This window comes from Meleagris gallopavo, chromosome 5 (assembly GCF_000146605.3).
Source record: "Meleagris gallopavo isolate NT-WF06-2002-E0010 breed Aviagen turkey brand Nicholas breeding stock chromosome 5, Turkey_5.1, whole genome shotgun sequence".
NCBI classification, from domain to species: Eukaryota; Metazoa; Chordata; class Aves; order Galliformes; family Phasianidae; genus Meleagris; species Meleagris gallopavo.
In genome coordinates, this window is record NC_015015.2 from 53,315,270 (window position 1) to 53,341,085 (window position 25,816).

The window sequence follows — 25,816 nt, forward strand, 5'->3', positions numbered from 1 at the left end:
AAAAAACCAACAAAACAAAAAAACCTGTCAACCCAATCAAGGCTTGAAGTGTAGGAATCCCACATCACAAGCATATTTCCTGGTCCTTTTTGTAAGAGTGGAGATAAGGGAAGCCATCCCAGCACTGCACAACCCAGCCACTTCAAAAAGATGCAACACACATGATGTATTCCTCTCAGTATTCTTGCCACACAGGTTTCGAAGCAAAGCCAACCGTAAAGCTCACATTTTTCTGCTGCATTCTCCCAGCCATTCCAGCACGTGTCCCTTCTCTTCCACAGACACTAACGGGAAACTTCAGACCTGATGACATGACTGTGACACGGAGGTCAGCCCATAAGGCAGCTTACATTTATTTTTAAAATGGAAGCACGTTATAAATTAGGATTTTCTCATGAAAACAGAAAAAGGATGTGGTACGGCTGATTCAAGCACTTAAAAGAAACATGCCTTTTTCACTGCTGAGCTTCAAGCAGTTGCTCAGAGACAAGGGTATAGAAAAGCCTGCCCTTTTAGGAAGTGTTTTAATATGTATTTAATTCTCACTGAAGTCAACAGAACTCAGGGGACCACAGGAAGTGCCAGACTGAATCAGAACATCAGTCCATCTCGTTCAGCATCCTGTCTGTCAGCGGGCAACCAGAAACACATGACAGCAAGATGGAGGAACCCTGCAGCTGTGAGGCAATTTGCCTCTTTTCCCCACACAAGACGTCATTTTGATCTCCTGAAGTGAGAGCTGACGTGCGGAGGTTTAATATCCCTTCCCAACATTCAATCATCATTGCACAATTTCAATAGCCTTGTTATCTGCCCTAGGAAACATGACGAGGAGGACTTCAAGAGGTCAACCAGTTCACTCCTCTTCCCCGAGAGAGATAAAGAGCCAGCTCCTTCACTGAGCCCAAACTTCACGTGAGAGAATAAAAATAAAAATGAAATTTCCTTGTACTATTTTGGAATTTGCCACCTTTAAATTCAAGCGAACATCTCCTTCATGTAGGTGTAAGTATAAACATAAGAGCTTTTCGGAATTAAAGCCACAAACCTCAGTTGGCAAAATCCCCAGCCTTGGAGTTCAGAACGTGTGCTGGGCATGTAAGCAAATCACCTAAAGAAGCAGCCTAGTCTCCAGCTTGGTTCATACCACTGCTCCATTAGGAGCCCAGCAGCTCTTGCTCTTAGGATCAAATCTCCCATTTACCAGAGTTTAAGAGAACATGTTCCCCATTTGGCTCATGTTGTCTCTGCCTGCACTGGTGAATCACAACCCAGGCCTGTCCTGAGCCTTCTCTTGGCCTCCATCCACTGACATATTGTGCAGTGCTACAGCTTCCAACTTACACACATTAGGTGGGAATACCCTTCCCCTTCCCAATCATCCAAATAAAGACCTTTTAGTTATTGTTTTTTGAACTAACATACAGTGCAATACGATCCTATTATTCACTTTTCATTAAAACACACACCATGAGTTCATTGAGCTTCGGTGGGTTGGTTCTGTTTTTTAAGAACTTTTTTTTCCTAAACACCATTATGTATATCATTAATATTTAAAGCATTCCTCAGATTTCACATTTTCCCACACTATACTGCTGTAGTGTGTACCAGTTTCTTCAGATGCTGCACATCTTACAGGTAATCCTTGCCCATGCTTACATCCACTTCACGTTAAATTGTAACAGATCTAAGCTTTGCAGGGCCTACAGTGTTTCTAACATGCAATCAACCTCTCTGGTTAATTGCTCTCCCACTTCCTGATGCTTCCTGGAGTGAAAATGGGCGGGACTGCCCTTATGGAGGTGGAGACCATCTATCATATGATCTGACTGATCCAAATAAACAGCCACGTCCCATAGAACAAATCTCCAGCAATTCCACGAACCACACCACAGAGCGTGTGAGCTCATCCCTCTGACATCAAAGCAGAGTGATGGTGGAGCATACTGCTGTCAAACACTTCTTGCCAGCAGCCAGCCCTCACCAAGCAGTGAATCCTCAGCCTGCCCTTGGACTGGATGACCAACACAGCAGCAGTCCCCACAATCCCCACACTGGTAGCGTCATGGGACATGATGTCAGTGCAGAAGTTTTCCTGTTCGAGTTCTGCGTTTTGGAGAGTTTCCTACAGAATTTGTGTTTTCCATCTGTGTGTGGACAGCATTTTACAGAACAAAGCTGCTCCAGACCACTTTAGAAGACACAGACATTCGAAAGCCTCTAATTTCTGGTAAAGCACCAAACCAACAGTTCAAATACTGCTATAAAAACAAGCGAGTAATTTTACCCAGCGATGGGAGCTGTCTGCATTCGTGGTTAAATTTAGATATCTGTAACTATAGGGTACTTACTGTGCCTAGCTAGGTGTAAAAGCAACCACAAAGTTAAATACTTCCACTTCCCCCCTCTCCACTTGTGCCTAACACATGCTTGTGCCAGCAGCGGACATCTGCTCACATTGGCACCTGGCAGTAGTTACCTGCCCCTGCCTTCCCAGCCAGAGACTGTCTCTCCATGCAGACTTTTAGGACAATTAAACGTAACCATTGCAACAGCTACTTATCCATACCACTGTTTGCCATTACCCATTGCTCCATCCAGCAAGCAGCCCTGGCCAGAGCTCAGCTCCTGATAGAGGAAAGACAAAGCAAGCTCTGCTGGAGAGAATTCACTCCTTCACAAACCTCTGTAGAACAGTGGTTTTCGTTTTAATTATTTTATTCTAAGGCATTCTTTTAGTTTAGCTCTCATGGTGGTGGTGTAACCGCAGCAGTAAGGGAAAGCTGCACCCTGCAGTAGCTGAAGCTGACAGAGCTCATCTAGCAGAGCCTGACCTCGCTGCTGCCATAACCACATGGAAGGTCACCTAGACACATCCTACCAGCAAGTAGTACTGGGGGTTTTAGGAAAGGAGCACAAAAACCAGATGAAGTAAATGGAAGGCGGAGGGAGAACATGCACCCATCCTTTCCAGCAGTGCTGCAAGAGCTCTCTCAATATGTACCTAAAGCAGGCTTTTTTACATTGACTGAAAATAAACAGAGGTTAAGCCAAGGTATTTATTTCCCAAGTCAGAAAACATCCTATCTTATGAACAAATCCCTTATGAAGACTTGGTATCATTTAACCACGAGTTATAGTTATCATCATAATCTCATGGATAGTCAAAACCACAGAAAGCCTTTCTAATTAAAACCTTATAAACTCAGCACAGCATCAAAGAGTCTGATAGCCCAATTCTGAAATGGGGAAAGTATTTAAAAGCTATGACCTAAAGCTACATTTTCATTGCTGACTGTTCTACTTCCCCAGTATACGCACGATAGATTGAAAATATTCCTTTTTTGAGGATGTTCAGAGTTTTCATTTCAGGAATTACTTGAACACAGGAACCTGCCAAGGGAAGACAGCCACATCCACACAGAACTTGATAACTACTTGAGATTTCTCTTCCACTTCACAACCATCCAAGCTTGTGTCCTGCAGTTTCTGTCAGTTTATGCACAAGAACAGAGATTAGTTCAAATCCCAGCTGAGGTTTATTGCAAAGCAGACACACATGGCACATCAAACAGAGGTTGGGACTTATGTTTGAACCAGCTGCTGCTGCTTCCTCCTCTGAAAGCGGAAGACATTTGGTACAAAGACCAAAGAACTAGCTGGTGCTAACAGGACTGGGTTGTCTTCTACCAGCACTACCCAGAAAGGCCATTTTAATGGACAGTTTATCTTTTAAGATGCTAACTAATAAATGCTGTCCTAAAGAACAAGGAGGAATGATGCTCTGACCCTCCACAGAATAGGAGTTTTCACATTCATCACTTTGCAACAGAATTCTCAGCAGTTTTGGAGATACACAAAAAGTGAAATTATCCTTGCCCCAATCAGAGCATCAAATCATATGAATTCTGCAGTCAAGGCACGGCCTTTGTCTCTCATGTACGTGCTGAAGTAGGGCAGACCCTCCTTCCTTCCTTCCTTCCCTGCCAGGCTGAGGACATAAACTCATCTCAGCTCTAAGCAGTCATAGTATTTGAGTATGAGGCTGAATGACGATGCCTGCGTGCAGCAGCAGGGAGAACAGGATCAACAAAGTTCAATCAGTGTTAGCGAGCATGACAGCATGCAGCTACTGCTATAAATCCCACTACAAGCTTATTTCTAGAATGATAAAGCAATGCCAAAGCCCTGGTGCCAGCAGGTGAGGAAGAGATCACAATGCTGAGCAGACACACCTCAAGCACTAAGTGCTAAGGATGTAGGAGGAACAGCTGCTTTTTATGTTTGCATAAGTTCTGTGAGAACACCAGAAGGAAGAAGACAGCTTAAGAAACTTAAAGCTTCCAGCAAGAGCGTATGCTGCTGCCATGTGAGAGTCTACAGACCAACTGTGAATTCTATACAGGTTACTTTGCATAGTATTTTATCAAGATTGCCATGAAGCTTTTCAAACATTCTCCACATCTGCTTTTACAAGTCCTTTCTGGGTATTTTTATTTTTTTTAGTAAGCCTTCTTATGCATGTTGACAGCTATAAAGAAAGCACTGCAGTACATTGTGCAAAGCTGGAAAGTATGAATAGAAAAGGTTTCTTCATTCATTTCTTCAGTGAGTATGGGAGTATGGAGAATAATAAAAGATTCAATGAACAACATGAACAACCTCATGCCACAGAAGACCGGGTTCTGAAAGGGAAATCACTGCATGCCAGCTAGTCTGTATTTGATGGGATAGCCACTTCCCCATGCTTCCCTCTCCCATCTCTTTACAGCCACGGCACTGTGAGAGAAGGAAAAGGACAACTCCATTTTCCATCCTGTGTGTGTTTCTCTGCCAGCAGTGAGAGACGCTTTCCTTAAGTTCATTTTTATCACTCCATCTCTGCAAGTTTTTGCATTAGTTTGGGGATATTAACCTCACAATACTCTTCTGAAAGAGACACCAGGCTGGGATGATAACATGCCTCAACGTGCACCAAGAGAAGATGCCAGGTAAGAAGGTTTTTATTTTGTATTAAAGGAGAAGCCTGAGAGAGCAGGCATCCTGAATACTGACCTGAGCCCTTCAGAACCAGAGACCATAACTGGAAGGCCAGCTCGTACCTGTGCCTGTACCCAGCAGGAGGCATGCAATACCCACATGGTTTGGAAAAGCAGGGTAGATCAGTTGGTTCACACCAAGCCGTGGGGTGGATACGAGTTTCCCTCTGGCTACAACTGCATGTGATCTCCCAGCTGCTGCACTGGGTGAACACGCAGCAGCCCCAGCACGCTACCTGCTCACCATGGGCTCCACCACCCAGTGCCTCCGAGATGCCAACACAACCCCATAGCCCCATCCTGATATGCTGAGCTGTGTTAGAGGCAGAGAAAAGCCCACTCTGAATTTAAAAAAAAAAAATAAAAAATTAGGTTGAACTCCACGAACAGCAAGCAATAGCCAGTAATACCTGCTTTGCAGGCAGAACAGTACATTTGCTGGCTGAACAGCCAGTAGTGGGCCCAGGTGGCCAAGAAGGCATCCCAGCTGGTATCAGAAATACTGTAGTCAGAAGGATTAGGGATGTGACTGTCCTTCTGTACTTGGCTCTGATTAAGCTGCAGCTCAAGATCCATATTTAGATTCAGGCCCTTCACAAGACAGACACTGAGGTATGGAGTGTGTCCAGAGAAGGGCAACAAAGCTGTGAAGGGTCTGGAGCACAAGATCCTTCAGGAGGCGGAGCAGCTGAGGGAATGGGGATTATACTGTCCGGAGGAGGTTCATGGGAGACTTATCACTCTTTACAACTCCCTGAAAGGAGGTTGTGGTGAGGTGGGATTCAGCCTCTTCTCCCACATAACAGCAGTAGGAAGAGAGGAATGACCTGAACTTGTGCCAGGGAAGGTTCAGTTTGGATATTAGGAAAAATGTATTTTCTGAAAGAGTGGTGATGCAGTGGCACAGGCTGCCCAGGTGGTGGAGTCACTGTCTCTGGAGGTGTTCAAGACCCGTGGAGATGTGGCACTGAGGGACGCGGGCAGTGGGCATGAACGAGATGATCTTACAGGTCTTTTCCAGCTTTAATGATCCTATGATCTGCTTGCAGCCTCAGCTTTACCATAAGATGGGGAAAATCTTCCCCTTCACTTGAAGATGTGCAAATACTTCTAGCAGTGTGGTATTTCTTACTGCATTACTCACTGAAGACTTAACAAACCAATTTCTCTATCTCCTCCCCTCATCACTTAGACTCATTATTATTTCCTCCTGCTTAAACAAGTGAATTTCCATTGTAAAGCCTCGTCTTAGTCCTTCTCACCTATTAAACTGAATAGAAACATGTTGAGATGCGATTTGCTAAGAAAGGAAGCCATTTAAGCATAATATTCATTAAAAACAGGAAAATAAAACTAACAAAGCAACCTTGATCTCTTCCACGATTAATTCATTCACCAGAAGCCCACAGTGTTAGAAGATTTCAAACTATACTGCGCTGGTGAAGAGCACAAGTAGAACCCTTGGAGTGACAGCACTTACAGGTCAAAGTTACCAGCTCTTGTGCAAAATCCTTGAGAAACACATAATTGGAATGCTGGGCAAGCAGCAGGGAGATCCTGAACTTTCCCCTCATCCTGACGCCCCAGGGCTTGCATGTGTTGTAACAACCAGCAACTCCTGCTCGTGGGCAGCTCCACACCAGGATTACAACATGCTACCAGGATGCCATACCTACACAGCACAGCACGTGCTCTGAGATGCACCTATTTTTAAACAGATGCAGTTTAAAGCTACTTTTAGGTAGGTGCTCTAGGGACATCACTCTTCAGGGCTACGTGATCAGCTCCTGGATGAAAGTCAGCCAATCATACCGAAACAAGAGTGGTTTTACACTCAAGTAAGTTTGCTTAAAATTCACGTATTACTATTTAGGCAATGCAACTTTTCCAGAGAGATGCAGGCTGAACATCAGCCTCAAAGAGGGGACACCAGAAAGATATTCTTTATGTAACATGAGGCAAATGCATAATGAAGCTGGGATGAACACAAAGCCTGCTCCAGCAGCTTGCATCCAGAAGGATCCAACATCTTGCAGCAATCTCACAAACTGCAACCACATTACTCAACATCCCTGGGATAAAACCTCAAGTTTCCTTACTAAGGGCGCTGCACCTTTCATCAGGAAAACAGAACGTAACCAAAAGGACAACTGGAAACTAGACAGGAAAGGATTAACTGGGAAAGTTAACTAAGTCAGACAAATTAAACACTCCCCCTGTTCTGCTGCTTGGGCTGCCAACCGCTGTTGCGCAGTAGCCATCTCCAATGCCTCAGCCTTTCCCAAGCCTTTGCTTGGGCTTTGACTTTGTACTGGTGTAGACGGATGACCAACACCTGAATCACCACCACCTCCGTGCAACAGCTGGATCCTCCCGGCCAACTGGTCACCCTACGGCTGGGCGGACCCTGCCCAAGCGTTGCGGCTGCGTGCTCAGCTCTGATTGCACCGCCAATCCCTGCTGCTCTCAAGATTTCCATATGGCAGCTTGCTAATAAGTTCCCGAATTGCAACAACCTTAAGAAGCGGCTTGTTTACTATGTCGCTCTCCCACGCAGATTCCCACACACCATGGGCTGAGCGAAATGCTGCCACAGAGAAGCACTTGTCAAAAATAATAACAATAATAAATTCAGCCTCTCAAGTTCCAAGCTTGCTGCTGCCACAAAGATATTTGTCAAAAGGCAGCACACCTCTTCTCATCGAAAAGATGATGGTAGCATTACAAGGAAAATACCTAACTCCCTCCCCAGCTCCTCCCCAACAGGGTTTTCATGCTGCAATACATATTTTTCCATTTCTGAGACACATTTCCGAGATGTCAAAAGCAGATGTCCCAAATCCATGCAAATACAGCTTCTAAGAATGCCAGATGCTACATGTAGAGGGAGTTGCTCGCAATGGCTCAAGATCTCTTTCTATGCAAGGAAAGGAGACACACCAGGTCAGGCTGGACCTGGCTCTTAGCACCATGATCGAGCGAGTTGTAGGTGTCCTGCTCATTGCAGACATGTTGGACTACATGACCTTTAAAGACCCTTCCAACTCACACAACTCCATGATTCTAAGGACCTGGCAGATTTCACCAGCCCCGTACCAGCCACCAGCACCACCAACCAATTTGATTTTCCTTCCATTGCTGCTCCTGCCTCTCCAAGGGCTCTCCCATCTCACCCCTCTCAGTCACAGACGTTCAATTCAGAGGTGGGTGAACAGGATCAAAGTCACCTTCTCCATCAGCTTGTGATGAACACCTCAGTCTGCAGCTGCTCTCTTCTTTCTCCCAGTGCCTCCATGGAGAAGGATCACGTGGAGAGGAAATTTGTTTAGGCTCAAAAGAAACAGGATGAAAGTCAGAATGCAGTGCAATACTCACAACAATGTACTCACACTGATTTAAGCAGCTCCCCTAAATAGCAGCACCCTGTTTCCTTCTACAGTCACTTCTCAACTTGATCAATACCCAAATCTGGTTTGCTGTGCACCCCACAAACAGCTGTGCTGGCACAATGTGAGGTGTGAAAACAAGCTGGAAGGAAAATCAGCCAGATTTCATTGTGCTTTCTGTAGGATCTGTGTCACTAACAGCCAGCGCAACTGAGCTGCGAGATTGCCCTGATGTGCAACATACCACTAGCTCTTTGGATGGGATATTGGTGCCTCTCTGAAGGACTTGCTTTTCTTGCCTTATCCAACATTTGGAGGTGAAACACAGGACCTCAAATAATGCAAAGTAAAAACGTGCGCAGGACCAGACGGGGTCCAGATAATTCACCACTCTCTTAAGGGCCATGAGCTGTGCATGATGCAGATGAAATGTATTTCTGCCTTTAGCTGGACTGCAATCAGAGTCTGCATCACGAACATACAGGAAGGCCAAACTTTAGATACAAATTCAAGCATTTCCTTGCATTTTAGAGTTTCAGTTTGTAACCTTAGCAATGAAAAGGTTTTTGTCTTTAAGATGATCTCTCTAGTTTTCTAACGAAACAAAAGCATCACTGAGAATAAGTTCACATCCACTGGAAGCACAGCAATTTTCCCCTCCGCTCCCCATCTGTGGCCTTGGGCATACAGCACTGATGACAGAGGGACACACTGGCTCAACAAGTTTCACAGCTAGACGGCAGAAAAGAGCTGAGATTCTGGCATAAAAACTGCTCCAGATTCTAGCTACAAACAGGCTCAGCTGGTCTCAGCACTTTTACTGCTGCCTTTCCTTGTCCCTCAAGCTCCTCTCCTTACTCTCCCTCTTCCCACCGCTTGCAGAAGTTCTTCCAGAAGGGTTGCCATCTCAATTTAGAACACAAACTGAAGAGTAGAGAAGACAGGAAAGATGACGTTTAAATATTGGAGGAAGTCTGGGCACATATAGAGCTGCATGTAGGTGGTACAAGTCCCCATCCACCTTCCTACCTTGAGTTTTGTACCGAGCAGCCTGTCCCAGAAACCTTCCTTCCCAAAGCCTCTCTTAGGATTGTGAGAGAAATGCTCAAGCCTTGCACAGAATCACTGATCTATAGATACATGTGTCCTGGATGCACAGTGGTGGCAGCCAGCACAGGGCTGCTGCCGTCATCCCCGGCCATGGAATCACAATCCCAACCTCCAGCAGCTTTGTGCTCTGCTCCTTTCAGCTCACATCTGCCATTAGACTACAAACACCCACTCCAACGCACTGATGTCCTCCAAGGCCGAGCAGATAGGTTTAAGCTCCTCTGGGAACTAACGTCACTTCTTCCAGGAATCACATTAAAATAAAGCAAAATAAAATCTTTGCCCTTCGTCACAGCCAGGAACTGAAATCCCAGAGCAGGTTGCAAGCTTGCATATTTATATCTAGGTTTCAGAGCCTAGACAAAACACAGCCTGCTGAGGAAGTAAAGTTAACCCTAATATTGCTGTTTATGGTACTTTTACAGCGTCTGAATATCTATGTAACTGGCAGATTTTGGCAAGCTAACAAAAAACCTCTCAGAGGCTTGAGATTTAATGCCATGGCTGTGGAGCAAATCAATCACGTTCCAGGAAATGAAGGTGCTCCTGTGATCACGCAGTGGGCTGCTCACCTCCTGCCTCTGCATTCAAGCTCCTCTGTAACATCAAGCAAAGCACTTAATTTCCCAGAGTGTAGACCTTCCCACAGTCAAGACAAAGCAGAGATTTTCCACCTTACTGAAGATGTCAAACAATCACTTCCAATAATGGTATTTTGTAGCCCAAATGCTGTTTTTCAGAATATTCAGAGGCAGTTCGTTTTGAACCGCACCTCCAAATTGTCTTTCATAGAATCATACAATTGCTCAGGTTGGAAAAGGACTTAAAGATCATCGAGTCCAACCACAATCTAACCAAACTACCCTAATTCCAAAAAATCTTCACTAAATCATGTCCCTGAGCACCACATCCAAACGGTTTCTAAAACACACTCAGGGATGGTGATTCAACCACCTCCCTGGGAAGCCCTGGCTTTGAAATTCTCTCCTTGGATCTTTAATGTTGCTGAAAAGCTTTAAGGTCCTAGTGCTTCAATCAAGGGACTGTCTTGTGCTTGTTACCCTGACGGATGCCTTCCGGCAAGGCTGAGGTTGTCCTGCCTCCCATACAGAAATGTTCAGCATCGGTGGACGATGCTCCTGGCCTCTGTAAGAACACTGTCTTCTCAAGGGTGTCCTCTGGGTGGACTTCTCCCCTGTAGGGCTCGATGTTGTTCTGATCTATTTCCATCTGGAAGAGTAGAGCTGAGCCAAGACAGCGCATCTGGAAACCCCTTTGTCTGCAGCATGCATGCGTGTGACAACTGTAAAGCAAACAGATATTGGGGAAAAAAACCTACAAGGATATGGAAAAGCACCTCCCTGCTGCTCTGTCACACAAGACTTTGGGCTAGGAAAGGCCTCTATATTTTCAGACTGCGTGCCTGAAACAGCAAAACATTTTTTTTATCCTGTCTTGCACTGATACTGCCTGCTTAGATCAGGAGGTTCTCTGTGCAGTGTCTAATACGTGCCTCAAAATTGTCCAGCTTGAGCCAGTAACCCAAGAAGAACAGCTCAACGCACTGGAGGCTGAGATCAGGACTGTTTCCAGTCTTGGTTCCTACTTTCAAATAACTATTTCCTTTCCTTTAAAAAGCAGCATGAAAACAGATTTTACTGCAGTTCACAGAGGACCTGTAAACATCTTTCTTTCCTCCTTTTTGTGCAAGCTAATAATGTACCTGCAAAAGGAGTTTGGTGTGGCTGAGGAGCCACAATTCAGCACACAGCAAAGACTTAGCATAAAGGCAGCATCGTTTCAGACTTCAAGGCTGCAGGTCTTACTGAGGAAATGCTATTTCTTAAAACCATTTTACACTAGGAAAGCATGTTCTGAGAAAAACAACAGCAAAAGACAAAGCACACCGTGCTTGAGAACAAACCATCCCAAGTACACCATGTGACAGCCACAAACTAAAGAAACATTTCCTGCTTCAGAGGCAGGTTTGGGCTCCCGTGCTGCCACAAAGCCTATCCACATTAACTATTTAGCAATGGGTGCTATATCTGCTCTACCATGTCACTCAGCTCTTCAATATTCTCTTTGTTCTATTTCTTGCCCAGAACTCAAATTTATCTTTCTCTTTCCTGACACTGGAAAAAAAGAAAAAAAAAACAACCATAACTTACTTCGCATCTCTAAAATTGAAATTGAACTTCACACCAGGATTATCACTTTGAGTGGCAACATCAAAAAGAAAAAAGGCGAACGATAACAGTTTGAAACACTAAAATAGAAGCACTTCATTTTCTATGGAGTTTGCTTCGTTCATTAAGTCAGTCAAATAATTGCTTTGTCTTAATTTCATTAGCTTTGCTCAAAACAGCAAACAGCAAGAGCGGTGGCAAAGAGAGGGCAGAGCATCACAAGCTGCAGGCAGAGCTCCTCCATTCTCCAGGCACTCAGCCTGGCCTTGATGCACCAAAGCACAGCCACCTGCTCACAAGTAGCAGTGCTAACTTCTCACCCATGTCCAGAAGCACTAACAGCGTAAGTCGTTCACCTGCAAACATTGCACAACCCCAGCCCACCCCCACCATGCCCACATCCCTCAGTGCCACATCTCCATGGTTCTTGAACACCTTCAGGGACGGTGACCCCACCACTCCCCGGGCAGCTGTGCCACTGCATCACCACTCCTGAGAGTTATTTTTCATAATATCCATCCTTCAGAAAGATCTGAGGATGAAGTAATAACACGAGCATTAACAGACAGTCACTAACACAGTGCTGGATTTTAAAACAAGTAAAGAAACACAAATAGGTAAAGAAGCCCAAATAGCCTCACTCCTGCCTCCTCTGGGACATCCTCCCCAGAGCAGAGCCAGGCCCAGCTGGATACCCGGAGATGGGATTCCAAACACAGCGCTGCACCCTCTATCCATGCCAAAATACTTCAGGAGGCAGTGACAGATGGGCACATAAGAATTTACAGAGGACTAATCTGTAAATCTGTGCCAATTGTACCTTTTCTATAGCACACATCTTCAGACTGCATGAATACTTCTTTCAGATATACTGCCTGCAGTCACAGAAGCACTATCCTTCTCTGCTCATTACAGCTGAAGTAGAACCAAATTAAATTTTTGGCTAGAAGATCTATCCATCAAACAGAAAACAACCACTCCCAAAGCCAAGGAGAGTACAAGCTGCCAAAACCACCAGGACCATCTATTTTGGGTAAGTTTTCCAGGACAGCCAAGTAATTGAGTCAGGTGTACCTAACCTTTTTTAATTCTCTCCTTCCTTTTCTTTAATTATTTTTTCAGTCTTTCACTTTACTGGAATTACATGATGGTGCTTGAGACTTGGTGAACTTGGCCGTTTTCCTAAGCAAACAATTATCTTTATAAAAAACACCTCTAAAATGATTCACAAATGATGCTCAGTCAGCTTTTGCAAAGGAAGATGCTCCCCATAGCAAACACCAGCTCCACCACATTATCCTCCTGTCTCCACCACCTACTTAAAGCAGTGACAAAGAGATGCTGTGAACACACGAGGATGCCTCAAGGACCGGGTCTATGGGCACTATTTTTTTTTTTTCCCCCCCAATCTGACTTCTGATGCAGCACTCTGTCATTACTGCTTTCCAAGAAGGAAACACAGTGGAGTGGCAAACTTGTAAGTGCAGATACTGACTTCTTCCACCTGCTCTCATTAGATGCTTCTTGGAAACTTGGTGACCATCCATGAAACTAATCAGATAAGGAAAGCCCCAAGAACCATCTCTGATCTTCTTGTTCTGTAAATCCATATATCTTCAATTGCTAGAGAGGAAATAGAACTATACTATTTCCCATTTTCCTCTGAAAGCAGTAGAAAGATTTGATTTCATCTCACCCTGTTAGCAACAAGTCCTTACAGTTTAGCCTCCAGTATGACTTTCATCCACACAATGGATGTATGCTCAGGTCCAACAGTCCTGCTCAGCCTTGCTTTAAGTGGCCAAGAATGGCCACAGTCGTGCATGGACACGAACTGCCATGCTGCTCAGTAAATGCCCTATAGTTTAGTGATCTTGATACACCATTATTTTAATCATCAGCTTTGTTGAAGACAGTACTGTTTGCAGTGCCATTTCACTCCTGTTGCTTCTGAGGGGCCTCACAGTCCTCCAAGAGGAGTCACACCTCCTCAGTATACCTTTGCACTCTTCTCACTCCCTTCTGACAAACAGAAAACTTTTCCCAAATGAATCTGATTTGCATATATCCTTCAGTCCTCTGTCAAAGCAAAGTTGTGGTGCATGTCTCCCAGGAGAAGAAAGGGTAAATTACCTGTTAACACTGTGTGCATGGGCAAATGCAAGAGCAGTTAACATAACCCAGATTTCATATACAAACAGAAAGAGGTGCACCATTTTTGGACAGATACAGAACTGAAAGTTGAAGTAATTCTATGTGGCTTGGCCAGATTTATATAGAAAATGAATTTCACTGGAAAACTGAACACAGGTCTTCCCCACCCTGCTGCAATGCCCTGCCAAGCAGACGTTCTTTCTTCCACTCTTATTTCCTAGCCCTGTGAAAATAAGGGAAACAAACCACATTGCTGCTATGGTGAGAAGCCATTGGTTTTCACTATAAATAAAATCACACCATTTGACTTCCAGTGTCAATCATACCCTAGGAGCATCAGGATACTCTACAGACTACAAAAAGTACTATTCACCAGTGCCTTCGCTCCCATCTTTCCTTCCCAGCACCACCACCACATGCTGTAACACTGGACTAGGATAGGGGCTGCCACTGCACCTCATCTCCCATCAGCTCAGGTCCAAGCAACATCATTGCTATTCATCTCACCTGTTACCTTGAGCCAACACTGTGTGAAGAATCCCCACCCCTTTGCAGCCAACAGTCTCTTCCCCATCCTTGTGACCCACATTTTCCCCAGTGCATCATGTCTTTCAGAATAGCTCCATTTAGGTACATTTAAGGCCATGTGCTAGCCGGGGGTTTCCTTCTACCTGTGGGCATTGTTCTCTCCTCCGTTCTCTAGTTCTGGTTATTAAACAGGAGATAACAGCAACAAAAAAGTGTCAGTCTTCTGAGATGCCCTTCAAGAATTTGCTGTTCTTGCTTCTAATCATTTACAGACATGCAACACAAAAAAATAAAATGCAGTTGTGCAACTGTTACCTCAGGAATAGGCAGTGGGACCTCAGAGGCACCCAAATCCACATGGTATCTACCCAGTTTTGTTTTGAAAACATCTACTCAGAAAAGAAAAAACAGCTGGATACATATTGATTCAGGTTCAAAAGTTCTAAAAGGACAGAGCTGCACAAAGCAGAGCTCTCCTGTGCGTCACCCAAAGGAAACTGAGTGCTTCACTAGCAGCTATCTGAGCCCCAGCACATAGCAGGCTACAGGCTCAGCAGGAGTGGCACAGCTCCCCAAAGGGTCACAGCAAATCACAAGCTCAGATGCAAACCCTTGTTTGAAATACACGTGTTTCCATGATGGTACAAGAGAAAAAACATTAAAAATCCAACACTCCCAGACTGCAGATAAAGGGCAGCGTAGCAGATCTTGCCCTGATTCTTGGCTTCCATACTGGAGATACCCCCCAAACACAGTCGAGGCCACAGCTAAAACAAACAACAACCATGAAATTGGCCTGAGGAAAATAATCTGCCTTTTTCGGAGGCCCATTTCAGACTTCCTGGGCTTTTCCAGCACACGGCTCACATCCATGTGTAATCAGAGTTCATTGCTGTCACAGTAAACAACAGAGAATTAAAACCACCACACAATAACTGATAGTTATGGAAAAAAATATATATCTGCCCAGATACCTTTTCAGGAACTCTAGGATTTTTTTGGGGGTGGAAAAGTTGCCCTATGTTTCCTGTGCAATGTGAACTCTGGAAACAGAAATGCATGTGAAGTAGATGGGAACCATTACGGAATAAAAGTCACCCAGAAGTTTTAAACATGTTCTACACGCTCACTTGCCCTTCAAGAAGCATTCAGACGAAAAGTACACATGGCAAAAACAATCTGTTGCAAGGACAACCTCAGATAAATAAAACAGGCTGAGTGTGACACGACTCCCCAGGTCCAAGATCAGAGCAACAGCAGAGCAGATGGACTACAGCACGTGAGGTTAGCAACAGCCCTATCCTAACTTCCAGCCACCCAAGAATCCTCTGTGTCTAGTAGCATGCAACCTGTGTGGGGAATGCCATTTGTTTTGGTATCTGATGGCAATAACATACACCAGAGATGAACCCTTTATGGAAACAAGCCAAAGGAACTCCCTTACCTTCTGTGAAGCTGCCAGTAAGAGTAATGACGACAAACACTTTACCTTCTGGTTCCAAATCCACCTGAAAAAGCAAAGGCAACATTAGGAGTTTGTTTTTCAAGGCAGAGAGTCTTCTTAACAGGATTTTTCAGGACAAGTCCTGCCAGCATTTGATAACATCCAAGCTGCATGCGGCTCTGAGCAGCCTGGTCTGGTGATTGGCGATCCTACATATAGCAGGGGGGTTGAAACTAGATGATCATTGTGGTCCTTTTCAACCCAGGCCATTCTATGATTCCGTGAACATGTGAAGCTCCAGGTACTCCTGTGCACACCCTTAACATTACAAGAAATTAAGCACCCATCACCCCAATAGTTCAGCACGTCCATGAAAAAGGATGAATCAAGTCTCCAATTTTTTAAGAAGCCCCAAATGTTGAACAGTCTCAACCACACCAGAATAACATCCAATTCTGTCAAAAGATCCATGTATAAATGCATGGTGAAGTATATGCATATTTTTTCCCTATTATATCCTATCCCATTAAAAACATTTCAGTCTCTCAAAATACCATAATTGCTGGGGGAAACTCCTATTTCTGATATGAATCACTTTTTCACTTTAGACCATAGAAAATAGGAAAATTAGGGATGTTCCCTGAAGACTTTTAATCTAAATTAGACAGAGACACAGAATGTTATTTTAGCAATTAGAGATTCAATCCCAGAGTTTACCAACTTACCCTTGAAAGGAGGTATTTATTTTTTCGGTTAGCAGCTTTCTAACTTTCACTTGGAATTTTTAATTAAGATCTTGCTCCCATTTTTTGCTAAAAACTACTTGGTGAACAAAGTCACAGCTAAGAAGTTTGCGAGAGGCTCCTCACACAGGAATCTCACTTAAATAAAGGCACATTCTCCCCGTGCAAGGATAAAATTAGCAAAGAGGAGCTTCACACCTCATGGGTACTGCAGAACAGGAGTTCTGAAAATAGAGCTCTCTCAGTAGAATGACTAAACGTGATCATTTCTAACTGCATTTGCACTCATGCTGTCACTTTTTCTTGGTTCAAAGTCTTTTTTGCTGAAGTAGAGAAATTGTTCTCAAGTTATTAGGAATTTGTTAGTATGAGTAGAAGTAATACTGTTAAGGAAAGGAAGAGAGAACATCTTACTGACATGACTTCAGCTACAGACCAGAAGTGACACCCCTATTAATAGGATGCAAACCACAGGAACTAGAACTGCTTGGGAAAACCCTGTCGTAATGTTAATTTTATGGGTGCCATACTTTCAAATCCCTAAAGAAGACTTATACCTCAGCAAAAATTTAAATATTTAGCTTTGACTCAGAACTAATTTTCAGTTTGCCTGGACCGACTACTGGACTGGCTGTGTTTGAACAGCCCTCTGCCTCAATTAATAAGGAAGACACTTCCACAGAAACAAACTTCAACTTCTGTGGTATCACACACCTTTTTTTGCCTAAATTCCAGTTTACTGTGGAGACACGTAACTTTGTACAGGAAGAGTTAAAACAAAAATGTATAGTAACATATATATATGATCACCCAAACCGATCTATGGGTTGTCATGGTATCAGGTCATAGGTCCTGTCTCTGTGAGGCACCTTGCTTTCCCTCCTGTAAATGAGAATCCCCTGCACTAGCTAGCACAATCTCACAAAACAAGGAAAAACGTTGTGAAAGTATCAGCAGGAGATTTAGGAGAGTTATAAAACAATCTCTCTTCCTCCAAACTTGGAGATTAAAGACCACTGAGATCCCCTACACCAACTCAGCTGTGCTCACATACCACAAGTCAAGAGCGCTCAGGTAAGAGGCTGTTGCTGCACTCAAGACCTACTCATGGTGCATGCTGGCAGCATCTAGATCTAACAAAACTGCAGCTGGAAGGCTTCAAAATGAGGACTGAAGCCCTAGAAGGTGTCTTTGACAGAGCAACACCCGCAGGGCGTAGGGCTGGCAGTGAAACCAGCAGCCTATGTTGCACAAGAGGTCAGACCAGGCCATCTTAATAGACTCTCTGGTCTGACACGGATAGCAGCAACAACAGGTAAGATACAACAAAATAAAATAATTAATATACTACTGATAGAAGCCTTCCTTTTGGACCTGCCATGATCTCTTTTACAGATGAAGCAAACAGACCAGCAAACCAACAGCCAACACAGCATATGAGATCAGTTCAGAGATACGTGGCAAATAACCGAAACAGAAAATAGACTCTGACCCAGAAAACCAAAAGCAAAATGAGCCTCCCACACCTGATCACAGACCTGCCCAAGATGAGGAGACAGCAGCTCCCAACAGCATCACCGACCCAATGGGTCATGACTTGTTTCAATGCTGCACAGGCTGTCCTGTCCAATGACTGTGCAAAGCAGAGGTGCCAACTCCTTGGGATGGGATCTGCAATGCTCCTGTAAACCAGTGCTCATGGGATGAGCAGCTTCTAAACCAAGGCCCCAGGGCTAACCTCCACCATCCCCTGCTATACATACACCTTCATTATCACCTCCACACATTCTTTTCTTCCCAGTATTATCTGTGGCTGCTCAAAGACAAAACCTATGTTTTTGCAGAGAAACGGGAGCCACAATATTATTCTTGACAGAGCTAGTAAAGCCAAAATGTGCCATGAGACAGTGAAGCCAGTGGTGGGAAGGTTCAGAGAAAACCTCACAGCATGAAGACAGCAAATATGACACTAAGGAGGAGCTGTGTATGAAATGGGAACAGGCAAACTTTATCATCTGTATGCATTTGAAGACAATCTCCAGAGAACAAGAAGTGACATTAGAAGCACGTGCTTCTATGGAGAAAAGTTTCCTAATGCCAAGATCAACTTGGCACAGGATAGCTTTCTTTAGGAAAGCATAAATTATGTTGGCAAGGCCTAGAATCAGAGCAGAAAATACACCACAGTAGAAGTACCAGATACTGGGAGAAGCAAAGCAGCTGGAATTTTTCTGCACATGTAGTACTGAGAATGCAGCAGGGTACCGACCTCCAAGCAAATCCCACAGGTGGTGTGCAGCATGGTGAGCAGCTGTAATGGTGCACCAGCAGGAGATGGGCATGTATAGCTGTAAGCGGCCATCGTGCTCCCCTATCTGATGTTTTCACCCCCAGCCTGTTCCTCCAGAGAACAGTGGGTGAAAAACATGGACTTCCTGGCTGTTTCAGAGGTAATCTGGCAAAGTTTTAACAACTGGGAGAGGAACATGAGCTTTTCAGAGCATTAACACCTTTAATCACCACTCTTCTAGCTCATGGAAATGGAGGAGGGCATGGTGGATGCCCCCATCCCTGGAGATATTGGCTTTCAAGGATCTTTACAGGTTCCTTCCAACACCAAGGACTCTGTGATTCTGTCACACAAAGCATGGATAAGACTGACTGTTCAAGCTCAGATCCATTAGAACACCACTGGATTTTGGCTGAGAGCTAAGCATATACTTTAAGTTCTGATGAACTTTAAAGACATAGCAAAAAGAAAACAAGCGCTGGAGGATTTTGGCAATTGAGCTGGAAATGAGCAGGTAAGGAGTAGCTCAGCTACGGTTTCATGGCCGCCCCATTGTGAAACACAGCACTCTGGCGGCCAGGCCCAGCGCAGGAGCACGGAGGACTTCTGTCAGTAGTTCAAACTGCTCACAGCAGCCCATGCCCAAACTTGCTCAGATTGCTCAGCTCTGTGTGACTTCAAAAGGAGCTGGGAGAGATCTGGTTCCCACAGGAGGGGCCCAGTCAATCATCTCACACACCTTCTCTCCAGAAGATGTTAGTGTCATTCCTGACATCTGGGCAGGTGTTGTTAACCCCCTTCCCCTTCTCCCTCACCTGTGTGTAAAAAACAAACCCTAGTTTAGGCACAAACGAGGAAGGAGATGCAGAGAGACCAAAACAGGACTCCTTAATCATATGCCTCCACATGTATTAAAAAAAAACAACTAGTCGTGCGTGATTCATCAATGGAAGAGAGGTTTGGAAAACAATTTCAGAAGGAGGCAACGTATCAACACCCAGCTGAAGCATCCGCTGAACTCGAAGAGCAGGTATAGTCAGTCAGCCTCGCAATGAGCTCAGTCTGCCTCCCAAACCCTGCCTGCGGACGGGAAGAGCTGAGGCTGGCTGGTGCTTGCAGGTCTCCACAAAGCAGAGCCGTGAAGGTGGGAGTCAGCAAACTTCTGGGGTGAAAAGACATTGGCAGCAGTGCATCTGGCATGAACATCAGCTCTTGTAAGATTTCTCCTTTTAACTCCCCCCCACTGAACACATAATCCTGATCTGAACCACGCCAAAATCATTGGGAATCCTTTTATTGTCTTGGAATTTGATACAAACGAAAACAACTGCATTTACCCTGGAGCCCAGAACATCCTTTCTCCCATTGCTGCTCCGTCCTTTCTTCCCCACAGGCACAATTAGTAAGCCTCCTAGAAGTACAACCTTCTCCTGAGCCCATGTCAGGGCTGACGTGGCTTCACAAGCAGAACAAGCCAGACACTTGCAGTGAATATAGCAAATATAAAAGCTACCTGGGGAGTTAATTAGCTTAATTAAACAAGTAGCTATATCTTTTTACTTCCTACATCATTTTTACATTTAATTAACAGAACTGCATATATAATCACTCATTTGCAGAGGCAATTCCCAAGGCTCTGTTCAGTCTAGAAGAATCTGGGTTAGTCTAAAGCTGGTTTTTCACATGCCTCTAGTTACTTCTTTCCTTTTTTCTTTCTCGGGTTCCTAACAGGTCATGCTTATGGAATGCCAGTTCTTTCTGTATTTTAATAACATAGCACCTCCATCTGAGCATGCCTTTGTCAGACAGGTCAAGTTATAACTTTCTCACCCAAACACATGTTTGGATTCATCAGTCCCTCTTGGACATTTGAAGCCTGATAGACACCTGTTTATCAAGTGAAGCACCTTAGAAAAAAATCTCTAAGGCTCTCTAAGTGAAAGAGGATTTTGCATTTCCACACCACCAGCAGATTAAGGTGCCTTTTCCTACAAATGTACAATATGCATTAGTCAGGATTCAAACCAGAGTGCCTAAAAAGCCTGGGGTGCCAACTGTCATCCTCATCCTGCCAAGACTGGCAGGCACTTACAGCAATCATCTCTGCCCAGGGCAGATGGGGACATCCCTGAGACTCACTGCAGGCTTTCTGCATGGGAGACCCTACGTGATGTCTTTTGGGGCAAGGCAGAGATCCCAGCTCTCATCTCACCCAAGATGTGAATCAGATTGAGAAGCACTGGGATTCTCTCTGGCCACCAGAAAGCCTCAAACCTCTACATCCTTCAGTGACAGCAGACATCCAAGCTTCAAGAGGGAAAGGAAACCCTTCCAATTACTCTTGCTGCTGCGTGTTTAACTCTGAAAGTAAACCCACAAATGGGTGGAAAGTTAGTCTCCTTCCTGACTCCTATAACCAGTTCTTCCAGCTGTTACTGTAACACTGTCATTCTAATTTTTTGTTCCAGGACAACTGTTCAAAATATTACTTTTGTTTTCAACCAGGCTGCATAATTATAAGCTGCATGACAGCACAAACAACCATGCATAACTAACCACTCTTAGCTAATCCTAGACTCTTTAATCAATTTTAGCCTGGTTTCACTCAAGTGACACCCCACCTTAAAAGATTTACTCAGAACAGTAAAGGCTGCAACAAGATTTACCCTTTCCCATGAAAATTCCTGCCAAGAAAACCTGTTCTACAGCATTGAAGTTTCTCAAAGAAAGTACTGTCCCCAACAATACCATTTCCTATCAAAAATCTGTTCCCTCAGAAATTTAAGTCAAACTCAAGGCAAAATTCTAGCAAAGCCACAAGTGCACTGGTGTCCATTATAGAGGTTTCTCACCCACAAAACCACAACAAACATGAGGATAGAAACCTCTAGGATAGTAGGTGGGCTGGGAAGATAACACAGAAGATGACCAGACCCTAACAGTGAGGGTGCATTTCTGAGGGTACAGTGCAGCCCACGAGTGCGACAGCTCTGTAAATCCACCCTCAAGCAGCTCCCGCCTCAAAGCCTCTGCTGTTAACTCAGTGGGGCATCTCTCACAGCAGGCCTGCAGGCTGGGGGAGGAAAGTAGCCTCGCTTCTGAGCTGTCAGCAGGTTTTGCAGCCCAAGCTGTGGTGACACAGGCAGTCCTGAAATCTTCAGGGCATAGCTGAGCAAAGGCAAGCGCTTTCCTGCCCTACAGGGCCCCACAGGACACCTCCATGCCACCCGCCCTGCTGCTCCACACAGCGTACATCACTATAAGCCCCATGAAACAAAAATCATGTGGGCAAGATGTATTTTGCCTTTCCTTGTCACACACATGTACCAGCAGAGGCCTAGCTCTTCTGCACAAAGCACTAAACTTAGAATAGAACTTGCATGGTGATACCCATTACTGGATTCTGCATGTCCACCGATCCCTGGATTCTCCTCTGGACTATCACAGCCTTCCTCCTGCAGCCATTTTGTTGGGATTTTCAGGGAGTTGGTGTTTTCCCCAACCATTTCATTTCCTAAAAAGAAGATACTAACAACAGTGCTGGACCACTAACTCGAAGGACAGCAATACAAGGCTTTGTTTTCAGCCATTTGGACACTTGGTCCCAGGGATATGCCCATAGAAGCATATTGGCCTTGCACATGCAATGTAGCTGCCTGCAAATACTGCAGGTAAAATAGGCTGAAAGTGGGACAAGGTCTCTGATCTTGAGAGAACTTAGGACCTCTGGAAAATAAAAATAAAAAACACCCAAAAAACGACAAATCCACAAATCACACACACACACAAAACCTTCCCTCTGACTGCCATGCAATGGAGAGTAACAAGTCAATGAACCTCAGCAGACAGATGTCTAGCAAAGGAATCAGAATTATTACCAAGAAGACAAAAATCAATAGTGGGACAACAGCTGTTGTGCCACTGAGACATTGTTTAGCTATATAGTGCTCTGGACTCTGTAGTTGCAAAAGGATGATGATGAGAACTCAGGTTTTAGATCTTTTGTTAGGCACCCATTTCAGAAAGATATTACTGTCTATCACAAGGCTCTGGAGATGATCAACAAACACAGTTTTCACCGTCTTTATTAACTCAGTATAACTTGGCAGAAAAACGAGGAAGTTGTGCCAATTTTGCTGCTCATAGGGATAAAGAAATAAGTCAGCGATGGCTGCCAAGCAGGCATGTTGGTGGCACTTCCGTTTGGAAGCTGTCCAAGGGCTGCAGCAATGCGTTTCCTCAAAATAAACACACCACTGACATAGCTGAGCTTATCACTGACAGAATGTCCCTTGATGAGGAGACGACAGGTCAATGCAAGGCTGTGCACCCATGAACCAGCTTGCACACAGCACTGAGGAGAACCAGAACAGGCACTGGATGGAAACAGAGGGACAAAAAAAAAAAAAAAAAAGAATAAGCTCTCACTCTTGAGAAGACTTCCAAGGTAGAGCATTCACCTGCAATTTTAATTATGCTTATTAACAGATCTAAGCAGGCTTATTAATCATTCGTGGTGGTACATCAAACAGCAAAGTCTGCATTGCGGCCTGAAGTTCTCTATCGAGATATTCTTGTTGGCCACCTAAGGATTGCCAAGCATACAGCTACAGCAGTAAAGCACTGTGTAAGGTCATGGAAATCCATCTGATTGCACAACGGAGCACAGGGCCTTCAACATTCTGTGAATTAATCCAATCCAAGGTATTGTGGACAACTAAGAACAGCAGCAATATTAAGAGTCCACCTGCAGTTGTCTTCCCAGGGACTTGCTCAATTACAAATTTATTTTACCGTCCAGTACCTGGTCCCAGAAAATATTTTCTTGTTCTTCACATTTTAGTGAATAACACTGAATTTCTGGATTTCTTGAAACGGTTCTCCACCAGGCACGTCACTATTTGTACTGCATATTCCTACTATATATAGCTCACTTTGGTGCACTGCTGCTTTCCAATTTTCGCCCATAAGCAGCACCTTCTTTTTAAAACTAGGCCACAGCTGATGAGATTGTGAACCACTTCTGTAAGAGCCTCACCTCTGAAGAGCCAAACCCCATCTTTTCAATAGCAATCAAAATGTTAAGTCATACTGATATATGAAAAAGGCAACCTACTGAAAAAGCCCATCCTGCTTGATCACTACTAATGCGTGATATAAAATTAAGAAAAAAAAAAAAAGGATCTCAGACTGTGATTAGATAAATATCTAGCTGTCTACAGCTTGAATGCAGGAAGCTGGGGTTCCACAGTACAGAGATTCAAACATAAACTAAAAAAAAAAATCTGCAAAGGGCTTGATTTGCAGGTGTTTACCCCTTTCCTTTTAGATATCAAATGTTTTGGAAAAGATTTGTACTTAGTGGAAAGCCTTGTCATAACCCACACTCCACAGTTGGGCTTCTTTTCATTTGCTGAACGCAGGGCCAACAGCTCTGTTCTGACCTTCGCTCACTGATCTCAGCTCCGCCTCCAGAGCTGCTGAAACACCACACTGGCAACAGCAGAAACCCCAGATACAGCCACAGCGCCTGCTTTCGCACAGGGGAGCTCCCTGCTTCTGCATCCCTCTGACCCTCCATCTCTGCACCCAAAGATCTCAACACCCCTTGAGGTGTCGGGGGAAACATTACACTGTCAATGTCACAGATGGAAAGCAATGTATGCAGGTGGCATGAGCAGAGCTAGAAACTGTGCTTGTGGTCTTCAAAAGTCTCATCTAGCATGCTGCACAGCAGGCTCTCTGACCTGCAAAACCACAGGGCTCCAGAGTACCCATGAAAGCAGCACGTACCTGACTTCAGAGATGCAGACGTCAAGAGCCAACTAACTGCTCATTTTGTGCAAGAGAATCTGCCCTTCTTCGCCAGAATCCATCAATCTCTGTGACTACAAAACCTTGGTCTAAGTACATCACTGGGGGAAAAAAAAGAACCCTATGCTACAAATGAAAAAGCACCCTGTCAGCATCACAGTGAATTAAGTTGCATACAAAATCCACTTCTCAGCAACATCTCTAAAAAAAGTATGGTTTCAAACAACACATCTCAGAGGCACGCCAATCTTTAGAACCAAAGATCCTATGACAGATGTCCCATTTAAAGCTTTAACTGTAATACTGATCTTTAGTGAGGATATGAATAGGAGAGATTAACTACAGCAACTTTTGAAACCTGGATCCTACCATGGGCTGTGACACCACAGAAAAAGACATCTATGCTCTGACCATTCTTTCCATATTTTGAATTCATTTTTCCCTTCTCACCTGGCAGTTTCTTAGCACTGAAGCAATTACAGACCAACTTTTATATCCAGCCAGCATTAATCCACCACAACTCCTTTCACGTTTCATGTTGCAATATTATTAGCAACATGATTTGAGACAGAAGGAATGAAAACAAGCTATCAAAGTGTGGTGTCATATAGGAGAGAAGCTACTTGAGCCATAGGGAAAGATGGAGGGGAAGGTTAAAAGCATTTTAACCTGCACACTAATTCCTCTCCCATTCCCAGCCATGGCTCATTGTATTGTCTAACATCTGCTTGGTACAACACATCCCAGAACATCATGTAAAAGCAGCAGCAACTTTGAGCCACTTAACCAATCAGATATTTCTGAAGGTAGAAAAAGGAGTGCCAAGGCATGCACTCCCCCAGCATTCCTGAAGGTATGATGCTCAGTCGTGGTGTCCAGATGTTGCTGCTCGTGTCTGCACTCTAATCCCATGAGGTTCAGTGCTGAGAGTCATCACCAAGCCTTCATGCAGCATGAAGAATGTTGGTTAGGATCCAGAATGCAGCTGACAACACCCAGAAAAGACATGCCACTGCCAACATTTGCTTTGCCAAGTTAGCTCATGCCTGTTTGTATAGTGGCTTCTCTTTGCATGCTTGCTTTTCTGTTTTAGTGGTTTTTTGGGGATTTTTTTTTTTT

General features: G+C 44.4%; 1 protein-coding gene across 1 annotated transcript in view; it reads right to left on the reverse strand.

Annotated features, from left to right (window-relative positions):
* PRKCH (protein kinase C eta) overlaps positions 1 to 25,816 on the reverse strand; it is a 108,246-nt gene that overhangs the window by 68,042 nt on the left and 14,388 nt on the right. Inside the window, exon 3 of the mRNA XM_010712057.3 lies at positions 15,851 to 15,914. Within this exon, the coding sequence (XP_010710359.1) occupies positions 15,851 to 15,914 (64 nt within the window). The remainder of the gene's footprint in view (positions 1 to 15,850; positions 15,915 to 25,816) is intronic.